The 14,215-nt window shown below is 38.7% G+C and overlaps 1 protein-coding gene across 1 annotated transcript; it reads left to right on the top strand.

The window, feature by feature from the left end:
• The first annotated feature begins 1,188 nt into the window (after positions 1-1,188).
• sema7a (semaphorin 7A (JohnMiltonHagen blood group)) lies at positions 1,189-11,885 on the top strand. Its single transcript, XM_063479610.1, has 14 exons — positions 1,189-1,368; positions 1,557-1,696; positions 2,308-2,349; positions 2,430-2,525; positions 2,807-2,909; positions 3,042-3,152; positions 3,390-3,532; positions 4,861-5,039; positions 5,336-5,444; positions 5,973-6,156; positions 6,348-6,460; positions 6,799-6,944; positions 7,134-7,192; positions 7,294-11,885. Exons 1-14 carry the CDS (start codon positions 1,248-1,250, stop codon positions 7,695-7,697), a joined length of 1,950 nt encoding a protein of 649 aa, XP_063335680.1. The 5' UTR covers positions 1,189-1,247; the 3' UTR covers positions 7,698-11,885.
• Positions 11,886-14,215: the final 2,330 nt, after the last annotated feature.

Here is a 14,215-nt window from a genome sequence, read left to right as displayed (position 1 = left end):
CAAACACTCCCCACACCCCACCCCTGCCCACCAACGTCACCAATCTGAGCCATGGTCTGAGTAACCCTCATCACTCAGGCCACTCACATAGGACTGTATACTCACACCAAGTCCCTTTGAAGTGCTTTCAACCACTCTGCTTGTAAGCAAAGTGGTTGAAAGGGGGTTGTGCCTTTTTCTTGTTTTGTATATATTACTTGAGTTTGTATATGTTCCTCTAGACTGTATATATCTTATTTTTTGCTATCTATCCTGATGTCTTTATTTACATTTGAGTAGTGACCGAAAGAACGAGATCGCGGATAAAAGCGGCGGAAATGGGCTTCCTCCGAGGGTGGCTGGCCTCTCCCTTAGAGACAGGGTAAGAACTTCGGCCATCCGGAGGGGCTCAGACTAGAGCCGCTGCCAGTTGAGATGGTTTGGGCATCTGACAAGGGACAAGGATGACTCTTGGGCGCCTCCTTGGTGAGGTGTTCCCTATTATATCTCTCGGCTGCCTGGGAACATCAATGCTTTCCGGATAAGCGGAAGAGGATGGATGATATTCTCTCTCTCTCTCACTCCATACTCTATAAAAAAAGTTGTTAACATATCTCACATCTTGATCTCGTGAGAACGCCATTAGACCCGCGCAGCTGACTGTGCTTCAAAGCAGGGGAGCTGCTTGCAGGTAAACTACCTGAACAGCATTTACAATGCCACAGACCTTTAATCCTCGTAGAAACTTCATTCAAACGTGATATAAATAAATAACTTTTGCTGATAGATTTTTTTTTTCCCTCGACATTATTTATCTTGTAACGAGGAAGAAGGTTCATTTAAAACAATGGAACTAAAGGGTGTCCAGAACTTCGTTTCCAGTAAGGTCGATTTACGAAAGGATTTAATAGTAAAGCAGTCGGTGTTAAAAGGATTACTCAGTCTGATCTTGCAGTATAAGACTATTTGAACTGCAGTCGACTTTTTTTTCGGGCTATAGGCTCAGCCCAGTTCAAATAAGGTCATCTATACGAGGTTTTTAATATAATAGGTGACGCAAACCCCACGAATAAAGAAAAAATGTTTATATTAAATTGTCACACAAAACAATCCATATCTTTCTAAGACTTGTGTTTTATATAAGGCAGTACGGTGAACAGCATGCCACGCCCACGAGGCTTTTATAGTCAAGAGGATGGAGCGAGAATAGCAGATTGATTTTGAGAGTGCAAAGGGATTGTAGTGCAGCTCAGCAGCTAAGGCGCAATATGAAGCGTTTTCTTTTCTCTTTATTTTGGCTTGTCGGGGATTTACAGCCAGCTCTTTCTGCTGGTTTGAAGGATACACCGACTCTCGGGTCCAAAAATACTCCTCGACTTCTGAGCAAAGGTAGGTTGCGTTTACATCGACACAGTGGCAGTATTACATTACGAAAGCTGTAGTGTTTGTTTCCTATTCACTTTAGGCAAAAACACTACAAGGACAAATCCGATTCATCTTCTCATGTTTTGATGCAAGTGCAGAATGCGGTAATTCCTTATTAAAGCATGATTATGAGATGCTTTTTCACCCTGCAGATATTCTAAGCGTTGGGCTTGAATACCAAATTAATCAGAACCACAGTGTGTTGTTCTATGAGGAGGGCTCAGATGAACTGTACCTGGGAGGCAATGATTTTATATTGAAACTCAATGTGGACGACTTCCACGTCATAGAGGTGGGTTGGAGCAACATATCGTAAACTAATGATGATCTTTATTTATGTTTTCTTATTATGTTGTTGGTGGTGTTTCTTTTTTTCCCCTCAATTCCTGTGGGGTTAAACAGTAGAGCTGCTGTAGATTTGTAGCTGGAGCCATTAAACCCAACAGATGGTTGTGACAGTCCTAATAAGCGTCTGTCTGCCATACAAGACTTTGTACTGTAGCCTCAAAGTGCTCATTAAGAGGTCCAGGTGCTGAGCTCATGGCACAGACAGATTCATTAAGAATAGAATATGTAATAAACCAGAAATTTCAGTATGACTTTTTTAAATCTTAATGTTAAATTTTTAATAAGTAAATGATTCTTGACCGTAAGAGAGGAAATGGGTCCTATCATTGATATCACTAATGGATGTCGTGCTGTGGGAAGAGAAGCTGAAGGGAATTAAGAAGACATTTGAATTAAGGGAACTGGTTTTAGTCTATCCTTTTATTAATCTATCAGACAGCTATTTCAGTAGACAGTGCTGTAATTCGTTTCTTAGTGATTGTTTCAGATGCTTCTTATGTTTTTGAAATGTTGCTAAAGTCATGGATAATCTGTCTACAATCAATGTGTCGACAGAAATTTCATCTGAATGCAACGGGGCAAGAGGAATGCCAAGAGGTCAGAGATGTGCTAATAAATACATTGTGAAAATGAAATATAGAATCAGTTTGCATAACAAAGTTCTCTCTGTGTCATAGGACCCCTGTGAAAATGTTATCACTGTCATTGAGAAGTTTCAGAACAACCTGTTTGTCTGCGGGACAAACGGACAGAAACCAGAGTGCTGGCAACTTGTGAGTGATTCTAAAAAGTGTTAAATGTGTTAAACCGTAGACTAAAAGTGTGTGACTTTCTGCACTTCTGTGACAAGTTAATGGAAACTAAACTTGTTACAAGAAACACCAGAGAAAAGCCAATTAAGGAGTGGAGCTCTGGTGCTTCTTGTTAAACTTTAATTGGGCACCCTCATCTATAATTTAATTAAGGTGCTGGGTGTCTGGTGTTTTGTGGTTTCCCGTCACAGTTCTCTTGAAGTAATGTCACTGTGTTCTGTTGACTCTCTGTGACCCTGCAGCGCCCTTCAGTGAACAATCGGTCTCTTGAAATATTCGATAGTCGTGACGGGACAGGAATCTCTCCATTTATCTACACACAGAACTCCCTATCACTCACAGTAGGTATGTTACGCGCCGCTTTTGTAGTTACCATGTTTTCAAGGTTTTAATTATCAGTGTGCAGATTAATGTAACTGATTATTCAAAAATTCAAAATTTTTGCCCCTTTCAATTTGGTGTATCGGCTATTTTTAGAAGGGGATCTGTATGCAGCAGCACCTTTGGATGCTGATGGAAGTACATTACAGTTCAGAAGAAAAGCTGGCCGCAGGACTAATGTCTGGATGTATGACAGCTGGGTCTCAGGTAAATAAATACCTGCTTTTATTTTATAATAGAGGAAAACTACTGTAATTTAATACATTGGTGTCGTATAATCAGAATATGTTTGACTTAAAAGTTTGTCTTGTTCACTCACCTCATTGTAGGGTAATTATGCTTTGGTTCAAGTTTGATGTGGCAGGCTTTGTTTTTTGTTTTTTTTCCAGTTCGTGCCACACTGTAAACACATTTTTTTTTTTTTTTTAAATCATGTTTTCACAGAGCCCACGTTTGTCTCTGCGTCATGGGTGCAGCAGAAGGACGACCCAGACAATGAGAAAATCTATGTCTTTTTCCGTGAGAAGAACTCAGACCACAACCGAGAGGTTGACCCACTGATATCTAGGGTTGCCAGAGTTTGTAAGGTATGGTGAAAAAAGCTGAGCTAACATCAATGAAACTCAACTTTTTGTACAGATAAATTCTCTAAAACATCTTCATCTCACTTTCAGTAATTAGGAACAATCAAAAGTATTACTGTGACTACATAAGCACACCTTTTTCAAGTATTTTGGAAGGTGGCTTGTGCCCGCTCATTCTGGAACCCTTTGTGCCCAGTCCTCATAGGATGAACCACACCCACCTTTGAACTTGGCATTCAGTCTAATTTAATCTACAAATGGATAAAGTTTTGCGATTGTTTCACATGAGTGCAAGGCTCTGGCATTGACAGAGTATGTCCAACACCAAAGTACTTGAAGCCAAATTTGAGGTTGTTTCAGTTTCAGTTCACTTGCCACACAGTTGGAAAATGTTGTAATAATGTTGTAAGCTTTAGAACAACAATATTCATAATGAATGGCAAAATGTGATCATGTCCATTAAAATAAAGGAGAAGCATTATTGGCTCAGTATGTGTGAGGATGTGATAATAGCACAGGGAAGGTTGAGTCAGTCAGTTCAGTCTAAGGTTGAACAAATATATTTTTTTGGACACATCAACAGTACAGGTTGCCTAAAATGACGCAGTTAAAAAAAAACACAAAACCTGTGAGATGAGCTTAAAAACTGCAGTGATTTTTGTAAACCAGCGGAGAAGCTTCATGTCTCGCAACTTTAGTCATGAATGAAAAGAGAACAACTTGAAACAAGTCGATACTTAAATGTAATATCCACTTGATATCTTATTTTATGTTACCACCGTCTGCTGTACTGAATCTAAATTAAAGGCAGCGATTGTGAATAATTCTAATATTATTCTGTGAGGGTTTCCCCTGTTTCCTTTACAGTAATATTCTGCATAATTTTCCATAAAGAAGAAACAAGATACTAAGGTCTGTCAGATCAGAGATGCTTGATGTTGATGTTAGGCTTTGTTTTTATGGAAGCAGTAGTTATGCTCACCCAGTATTTCCTTTTATAACAGGATGTTGCATTAGTCATGTTAGTTTAAAACCATCACAGGAAAATACTGATTTGCACAACAAAGCAAAAGCAAACAAACCTTTGACCCACCACCAATACCAAAAAATTGGACTTCATCTATTTTACATTAACCAGCCCGAAATGCTTTCATTTTGCTAAAATGTTGTTTTCAGCATCCTCGCTTGACATCTGTGCAAAACGAGACTTGCCCTAAAAGTGTTCGGTTTCTGATACAGCTGAATGTAATGGCAGCTGTATCGAATAACCTTCAGCCGAAGCAGGATTAATGAGCTTCCTCTCGAAATAACCTGTCGGTATCATATTTCAGGTGGATGAAGGTGGATCAAAACGATTCTTCCAGAACATGTGGACATCTTTTCTCAAGGCCCGTCTTGTGTGTGGACTTCCAAAGGAGTCGCTGTATTTTAACCGCCTCCAAGATGTTTATGTGATGCATGCAGACAACTGGCAAGACACCAGGGTCTATGCCCTCTTCACGAGCAACTGGTTAATGCTTTATTTTTAATACCTAAGCAACATGTAAACATGAGAGTGACACCACAATCAAAAGCAAAACATTAAGATGGGCGGTATTGCTTTAGCAACATGACTTTCCATTCCTTGTATCCTAGGACTGTAGCTCCAAAAACACATGATGTTAGACTGTTGGTCATCTGTTTGTCCTCATTTTCAAGGGTGTTGCCCTTCTTCCACTCCCATGAGCTGAGGCAATAACAAATTTACAGATGATTTAAACCTATGATGAACTCTCTGGCAATCTTTCTTTCTTATATCTCCTCTAGGAACTCTACAGCAGTCTGCATCTATACAATAAAAATGATTGAAAATATATTTGAGAACTCCAAATTCAAGGGCTACAATGCCAAAGTTCCCACACCAAGGCCAGGAACGGTAAGAACTTTATTATGTTGCTATGTTACTTTACAGAAACAGAATTTACAGACAACTTTCTCTAATTGTTTTATTTTTATATTTCTATTTTGGTTTTGCTCACATGCAGTCTAAGCAGTTTATTCTATATCATGTGCATGAGTACGACCTGTGGTTTTTAAAAAAAAAAAAAAAAAAAAAAAAAGAGACATGGAAACAGCTGTGTGCATGGACTGTTTCATCGCATTCATTGTTTCCATCATAGAGACTGCGGTTATTTATTTGACATCCACTGAGATTAAATGGAACAAATGAAGGTCCTTTGTATTTGCAGTTTCCCCTCATTGTGGCAAAACCATAATGCAGGTTTCAAAAAGGGCCTGACACCGATCGCGGTCCTTTCTCTGGTCATGTTGCTGTATTTTGTAAATAAAACCGACCCTGTAATTTACGATGTGGAAAAGTTTGTCTGCGCTTTGTTTTAGGACAATTCAGACAATTTTTTTCCTTTCATGCAGTATGCAGACTATTTTTGCATTTATTTTTCAGTGTTCCAAGAACAGCAAGTCTTTGCCACGTGACACAGTCAATATTGTGAAGGATCACTCAGAAATGGCCGACTGGGTTGACTCAGATCCTTTTTATATAAGCACCAACAACTACACCAAGATAGTCGTGGACAGAGTTCAGGCTGCAGACCAAAGATTTTATAACATTCTGCTTCTAGCTACTGGTATGTCATTGTTCAACAGCACAGGGTCCTTGGGATCTTGTTTTGTCATTAGTGCCTTCGCTGCCGTTCAATTGTCTCACCTTTTAAGAATGCATTGTCTGTAATATCTGTTAGGAACAATAAGCTAAAAATACCTAGCCAGATATATCACTTGCAAAAAATAACACAATATCAAATTCCTGTTCCAACAGATTCCGGGAAGATCCATAAAGTCTTGGAGTCTGGGTCAGAACCTTTTATCATATCTGAAACACAGCTCTCCAACTCTTCAATCATACAGTCAATGAAGCTTGACTCTGGAAAGGTAGGGTTCATTTAAAATGCCATGCTAAGTGCAGAGCACTGTGCTTTGCGGTTCTGGCATCAGTGTTTCTCTCAGCTGCTGTCAGCGCCCACCTTCAGTGAAACATGATGTTGCTATTTCTTTTTGCAGAGCGTCGCATTTTATCTGTCGGGTCATTGCATTTGTGCTTCACAGGCAGCTATTTTCAGCTGACAAACACCTCGTGTGCATTAGCTGTCTAGCGCCAGGAAAAGCCAAATCTCTCATTAAGCAGGCTATAGAGTCTACAATTTCACCAAAAAGAAAATCTTTTCATCCAGGTTTAAAGTAAATTTAGATTTTTGTCTTCCTTTGCTCAGAAAACATTAATTGTGGGGTCTGCTGAGAGAATAACTGCAGTGAACCTTCAGAGTTGTCAGGAGTACAGCAAGTCTTGCGAAGAATGTGTTCTGGCCCGGGATCCATACTGTGCCTGGACTAACGATGGATGCACCTCAACTGTCCCGTAAGTGCGGGCAGCAGTCTTACCAAGACCCTCTGGCGCATTTTATTATTGTTTTGCACAATACCTGTAACAGCTGTAGAAATGAATCCTTTGCATATTCTTTATCAGAATTGAATTGACAGATAATCAAAGAGCAAAAAACCTTGCAGAAACATCACTCACTGAAACGTGTTTTATTCGTCTTTGCAGCGGGAGCATTCAGAATATTGTGGATGGGAAAACAAACGTATGCAATTTAACAGTTAAAGGTAGCTAATGATGAGACATTTATTCATCTTGCTGTAGACTCCAGGAACAAATTTAGTCTGATCTCTCTGATCTCTCTTTCCCTTTCTTTCTTTTTTCCAAGAGCTAAGAAACCGGACCAAACGTGAGATACCTCCACTATCATCAGTTCATTTGAGGACAGTTCATTCAGTCCCCCAGGGTGTGCCTTTCTATCTGTCCTGTCCTATAGACTCCTACCACGCTGAGTATACATGGGAGCAAAAAGGCCAAAAGAGTCCTTGTTTGCAGATGCTTACCAACTGTCTGCACCTCATTCCTTCCATGTCACAGGAGAAGTATGGCACATACAGATGTATTTCAGAAGAGAAAGACTACATCAAAGTGGTGGGAACATACGAGCTCATAGAGAACCAAAACCCAAAAAAGTGCTCAAAAAGCAATACACCTGACAACTGGAACGCTGCACCAGCTCTTATTCCAGAGATGACATGGATCACACTGCTTGTAGCAATAATTTCTGTTTGAACTGACTCTCTGTTACTCACTACTTTTAATTTGCAGTGTCAAAATGTCAGGCCCTCTGTACTCATGCAGCACTAACGGAAATCCATGTCAAGCCTTTAGCGGAACCTACCACAGAAACATTTCTGCTCTGAAAAAAGTTTATTGTTTCAAAGAGGGGCTTGAACAGGAAGGGGAAAGAAAAAAGAAAGCAGTACAACCGGTCAGCAGCAGTGCACAGCTGGAATGGTCTCTAATGGTGATTGAAAACATCTGAGCATCTTACATAAAACACTTTAGCTGAGTACCTTTCTTCCTTTTAACACAGTCAAGGAAATGGAAGGCACAGAAAGAGGTAATTCCTCCATACATGAATGTATATCTCAAGTCAACAACACTATTAAACTATGAGTGTAAGTGGGAAAGCTTCCAGTCAACGGGCCACAGACAATCTTTAAACAGTAAGTCGGCTTAATTGTAAGTCTTATACAAATTGAAGAGAAGAGAGCTCTTTCCACTTTAGTTCATATAGAACCAAAAAATGTAAGTTATCTGTTTATTTTCTGACATTGCACTGCTGACCAGATAATTTAGCAATGTGTCTCCACCTTCTTTTTTCCCTAGCTGTTTCAGTGCTCAGAAAGGTATTTTAAAAATGTGCAATTAAAATATTTGGCTTTGCATATTGGGAAATGGCTTCTCTCAGTATTTAAAAGCAGTTATGTCAAAAATTCTCTAAAACATGTAAAAAGTTGGCCTATTTGTAGTGTTATAATTTCTAACACATACTCACTGAAATTGGGTATGTGTTTTCCTGACGCTGCGCAGAGTAGGGATAGTGAAGGTGGATGAGTTGGCATTGCTCATCCACAGCAGGGATAATGCATAAAAGAGGAGAAGAAGCAAGTGCAGGTAGTGTGGAGTGGATGGAAACGATTGTCGGGGTGATTTGCGAGAGAAGGATAACAGCAAGAGTGAAAGGGAAGGTTTACAAGATGGCAGTGAGACCTGTTATGATGTACAGTTTGGAGACGGTGGCAGTGACAAAAAAGACAGGAGGCCGAGCTGGAGGTGGTAGAGATTTTGTTTTGTTGGGATTAGAAATGAGTTGATCAGATGGACAGCTCAGCTGAGACACAGCTGAGACGGTTTGGGGAAGTGCAGAGGATTATACTGGAAAGGATGTTAAAGATGGAGTACCTCTATAAGAAAAAAAATAACAAAAATCTTATTTTTGTACACATTTTGTGTCCCTTCAGTTTGACAGTATTATAGCACTGATAGCACTTTTCTTTTTTCTTTTTTTTTTGATGATCTATACTATAATACAAATAAAATAGTGCACATAATATTGTTAAAATGAATTATTGCAATCACCTTGTAGAGAAAACCTCTAAAGAACACAGTTGGCCTCAGTAGCCTGAGATGGAGTCAGATTCCTTACCTGAATTATTGCTTTAGTCCCTTGATAAAGAGTGTTATAGAGCAATAATGTAGCTAATAAACCACTTAAAACTTTATTTACACCAGAATGTAGTAAGCTGTGCCTTGTGTTGCTTTAATTCTATGAATTTAACATAATGTCTCTTTATAGCTTGTGTCATCATGTAGCCTTTGTTACACACATGTATTTTGGTACGGTATTAACTTGTTATTTAATCCTGAATGTTTTTTTTTTTAATTGTTTTTTATATGAAAAGTATTATTTATTTAAATATTCACAAAATATTTAAAGAGATAAGAAAACTTGCTAATGTATTGTAATGATTTCTTCATCATAAAAAAAGAGTGTGACAATTTACTGTTCACAAGGAGTCATGCTATCAGGTAAGATATTATTATTTAATCTTAGCAGGCTGTGTTTTAATCAGTCAGAGAACTCTGTAAAAACCTTTCAGCATGATGAGAGGGCAGATGACAAAGCAAGGATCTTGAGCTTAAGCTGTCTTTTACCTAGATCTAGTCTCAGCGTTCTTAATGACTGCACAGAGTACATCCTGCTTATGTAAAGAGATTTTTTTGGGGGGGGGGGGGGGCGGCACTACAGTGTATGTGCATAGACAAAAACAAGAAATGGGAGTTTGGGTGGAGTCCGATACGGTTGTAAGATTTTCTTTCAGATTAACTAATTGAAGTCCAGAAACTCCATGGAAACCTTGTGTTGTTTATGCTTCTCTCATCCTGTCTCCAAATATGAGATAACACAGCATCCATTATCCATTATAGTGTAACACTTGACTCTGAACTTGGCTCTCACAGTGGTGGTCTCAGTCTTTTGGCCACACTCTATTGACCAAACCCTGTTGTTGCAGTTTCATTCTAGGAAGACACGCTCTTTCAGCCACTGACTTGGAGTGACACACTATGTTGTTGTGGGCTCTGATTTACAGCCACGTGGTTTGAACTGTTTTGATCTGCAGTGTCTACACAAATATTTAACACTGTAGAAGGAGATGGTACTTTCCGCTGTTTATGGTTCATATGTTGTTCTGTCTTAGACTACTATAATTATAATGAATCTTACTAAATCTGTGGCTTAAGCCAGAAATGACATAATCCCTGATCTAACAGCTAGGTTTGTCCTTTGGTAAACCATCTGCATGCACTCATGTTTTGTTTGTGTCTGGGTTCTTTTCTGACTCACTCCTCATCAAGTTGTAGAAATGTGTCAAGTGGTGTTATAAAGGACTTACAGCTAAGCATCACTGATAGGCTTTACTTTAGGACTATGTTAAGAAACACTTACAGTATCACAGCACTAAGCTGGTGCTGCATTGCTGTCTGAGGTCACAGATATGGTGACTGACAAACAAGTTTTTGGTTTCTGTTATGTTCTGATAAGAGTAAACCTTCATTCAGGACCTCGGCTCCCAAGTTTTCCTGTCCTTCTTCTCACAGGAAGACTCCAGGAAGGAAATTATTGGAAAACAAACACAAATTCCGATTAAGGAAATTCTTAGAACTTAAAGCAAATGTTAGAAATGTAGCTTTTCACATGTGCGTCATATTGTTTAAAGTTTCTAAGCACGCACGATAGTTTGCTTGACACGAATTTACAACGCCTGTCTGTAACTGCAATCCGTTGCCAGCAGAGGTCGCTGTTATCCAACAGACCCGACATCGGCTCACGCTTCAACGACTACCCTGAACTGAACACAAATCCATGGCTAACCTGACCCTACAAGCCAAGGCTTTCTTAGAATAATACTCGCATGCCCATTTCACCCGGAAAATGATTCTCTCAGTTAATGAGTGTAGTGTATGGGAATTCCAAGGTCCCCGGAGAGTCGACATTACTGAGAAAAGCGTGAATTCCTTGGGTAACAAATGAAATGCGATATGCATCTGGTGTGATAGGCCTTGGACGGTGATTCAGTGCAATCCTCCAAGGTATGCATGTGCAGTAAAAGTATCAGAAAGGTATGGTTTGTGACACTTCTGAGTTGTTTGCACTTGCTGTAGTAGGTGCTGGTGTGTTACATGAAAATTAAAACGTTCTCTTCTGGTCTGTGAGTCACGACAGATGATTCCGTGATAACTTGGATGTGGCGGTTTCCCTTTGAAGTAGAAAACAAAACCTAAAAAAAAAAGAGCAGGAAAAAATAAACAAAGTACCAGATGAGCCATTGCCTGATTTTATTTGTACAGTACTTCCTCAGGAATCCTAAACCTGTAGCTGCTTGAGCTGCGGGGTACTTGAATGTTTTGGTAATTACTAGACGTGTGTTTATGTATAAGAGAAGGCATATTCATGCTGTGCGTGATTCTAATTCTTTGTTTTTCTTTTGATTCCAGTCAAGTGCAGATTATTATCCATTTATGTTTTAAGTGTTTGTACTTTTATTGAATTTCATTTAAAATAAATTACCTTTTAATTTAATTGTTTTTAATTTTTTGTTCTCCAGGGTTTATTTGTATTTTTGTTTTTTAAAAATATATTGTCCTAGTGATTTTAAACCCTAGTCCTACTGTCATCTTCAGGGCAGAAGGACTAGGGTACCTTACTTCAGGGTAGTAAGGTTTATGGTGACACCTGGGAACATCTGTGTGTCCTCTTGTTTCCTAACTTAATCCCTAGTAGGACAAGTGAATGGGTTTATTTATTTATTTACATATTCTGTATAATTTAAAAAGTTGTTTGTAGCTGTGCTTGTACTGGACATTTTCCACTGCTGTGTTTAATTAAATCTTAAAATAAATCACTTAAAATGATCACTCATCTCCAGGGCCATATTAGGATTTATGACACTGAGTTAAATCACATTGTTTCCAAAATCTTTTTGTTCGAGAAGTCTCAACACAGCGTTGTGAAGTTTCTAAATAAACATACTCTGGAAGACGTTTTAAAATGATCTGAAAGGCTGTACAAATTTACAATGTGCACACGTTTGGGAATACTTTTGGGATGTACTTCATTAGGTGTGAAACAAAATGTGGTGTGAAGAGAGGGAGCAGAAGCAGGTTCAGAGCAAAGAGCTGGTGAGATTTTAACAGTTAAAGTAAATGTTTAAAGCATTTAAAAAGACATCTGGAAAATAAAAAGAAGATAGAAATCTAGATGGTTTACCGCAGGGACTTGAATCACGAATACAGCAGGAAATTGTACGGCAGCCGAGCAGGCAGCCAAGAAGGAGGAAAAGGAAGAGAGAGAGTTAGTTTTGTATCAGAATCTATTTTACTTCCTGACATAAAACAAAACCTAAAATTAAAAAAAGAAAAGAAAAGTAAATTGATACCCAAAAGACAAGTAATATTGAGACTTGACAATTAAACAAATCGTGACAGGGTCGAGGGAAGAATATAAATCTCCAGGTGATTACCTGGATAGGAAAATGAACACTGTCCAGAACTGTTTTTTAAAAAGAGATTTTGGGGAATTTAAACTGAACTCTTTGTGGTGATTAGCACTTCTGCCTCATAGCAGTACAGGCTGAGCTTTTCCTGTGAAGTTTGTGCGGGTTGTCTTTTGCCCATTGCTGCTTCCTTTCACAGTCCAAAGACATGCATAGTGGACTAATTGATGACTCTAAATTGCCCGTAGATGTGTTGAGGGGGTACTCTGCCTCCTTAGATAAGCTCCAGTTTGCAAACATTTGGACAATGATACAGTTTCTGTAATTTTGCTTTTGTCCACCATGGCAGTGGAATTTAAATCAAACAAAGCAAGATGTGATTGAAGTGCAGACGTTCATTACATGAACTGTTTAGGAATCCTAACCATTTCTGTACACAGACCTGCTTACCATTGTTATTTCATATTCATATTCTTCTTATTGCTAAATAAATGTTTAGTATGTCTTTGCAATCTGTGCATTAGACCAGAGGTGTCAAAATCATTTTACATGGCAGGCCACATACAGACAAGTGAAACTCCCCTTTCTGTCAGTGTAAAGAAGTTAGATGTTTAATGGTTTTTCTATATGATGAAGAAAAAGCCTCTGTGATAAAGAAATAAATCTGTCAGAAAGACACTTCCAACTTAAATTGTAAGAAACAAAGTTGCAGATAAAGTTCTGGTAGCTCATTCACCAGAACTGTCCTTGTAAAACAACAACAACAGAATTTACACAGGTTTTATTAGAGACGCGGCTAAGACTTTGGCCAACATAATAATTTGTGAAAGTTGAATTTTTCCGGTATATAGTAAAAATTAGGGGAAGTACATAAAACTTATCTCTAAGCACACACACAGCTGTAAGGTAAGAGCTGTGCAGGAAGTGCGATTTTATCACTTTTATCGTAGTGGAAGCAACACACCGAAGGTAAGACAAATTCATGACAGTGAATTTTAAGTGAATTTTAGTCGGAAAGTGACGAAACCTGTCGTTTAAGCTGTTGTGGCTGTTGAAATACTTTAGGCTAAAAGCTGAGAGTCTGACGTTTCTGTGGATACCACACATTTCTATACTCATATAAGAAATCTGGCGATACATCCTGTTAAACTATGTTTTCCTTTTCGCCTCGGGTACCATGGTCGTTAGGGTTCAACAGGGTAATTGTTTATTGTTTAATTACGTCCTGTAGTATGAATGGCCAAAAGTGAGGATTTTATGATTATGAAAAGCTGTAAAACTTATGAAAATACAGTTAATAGTCCGAAAATTTCTGCGTGCACTTGTTTGTGGTGATTAAACAAGATAAGAATTATAAATGGTTTCGAGCGCACATTCAGGCCTGTGAGACTCATTAGACATTGAGCCATGGCTCTGTGCTCATGCACACGTTTCTGCATCTCTGTTATTCAAAGACACTTTCTATATGTATAGTTTATTTTATGTAACATTCACTACTAAACTGTAACTTTAAGGACAAGGAAGCGATTTCTTTTATTCAGTGTTATCACAAAAGCTTTATTTTTATGGATTTGCTATTCCTAGGGAGAACAAACATGAGGTTTAAGGCCTGGATTACTTTGAAACCTTTTGTCCTCCACAATAAAAAATTGGCTGAAAATAAAAAGGGGCATTGCTTTATTTACGTCTGACACCTCTGTAGTACACCAGAAGATGGCGGCATCTGAGCAGGAAACCCTTCTCCTTAAA

This window comes from Pelmatolapia mariae, linkage group LG7 (assembly GCF_036321145.2).
Source record: "Pelmatolapia mariae isolate MD_Pm_ZW linkage group LG7, Pm_UMD_F_2, whole genome shotgun sequence".
NCBI classification, from domain to species: domain Eukaryota; kingdom Metazoa; phylum Chordata; class Actinopteri; order Cichliformes; family Cichlidae; genus Pelmatolapia; species Pelmatolapia mariae.
This window is presented reverse-complemented; position numbering and strand designations above follow the sequence as displayed.

Coding starts and splice junctions, on each gene's coding strand:
- sema7a (XM_063479610.1), top strand. CDS start 1,248: ATGAAGCGTTTTCTTTTCTCTTTATTTTGGCTTGTCGGGGATTTACAG. Junction 6,157..6,347: donor CATTCTGCTTCTAGCTACTG/GTATGTCATTGT, acceptor CTGTTCCAACAG/ATTCCGGGAAGATCCATAAA. Junction 6,945..7,133: donor GGATGCACCTCAACTGTCCC/GTAAGTGCGGGC, acceptor TCGTCTTTGCAG/CGGGAGCATTCAGAATATTG.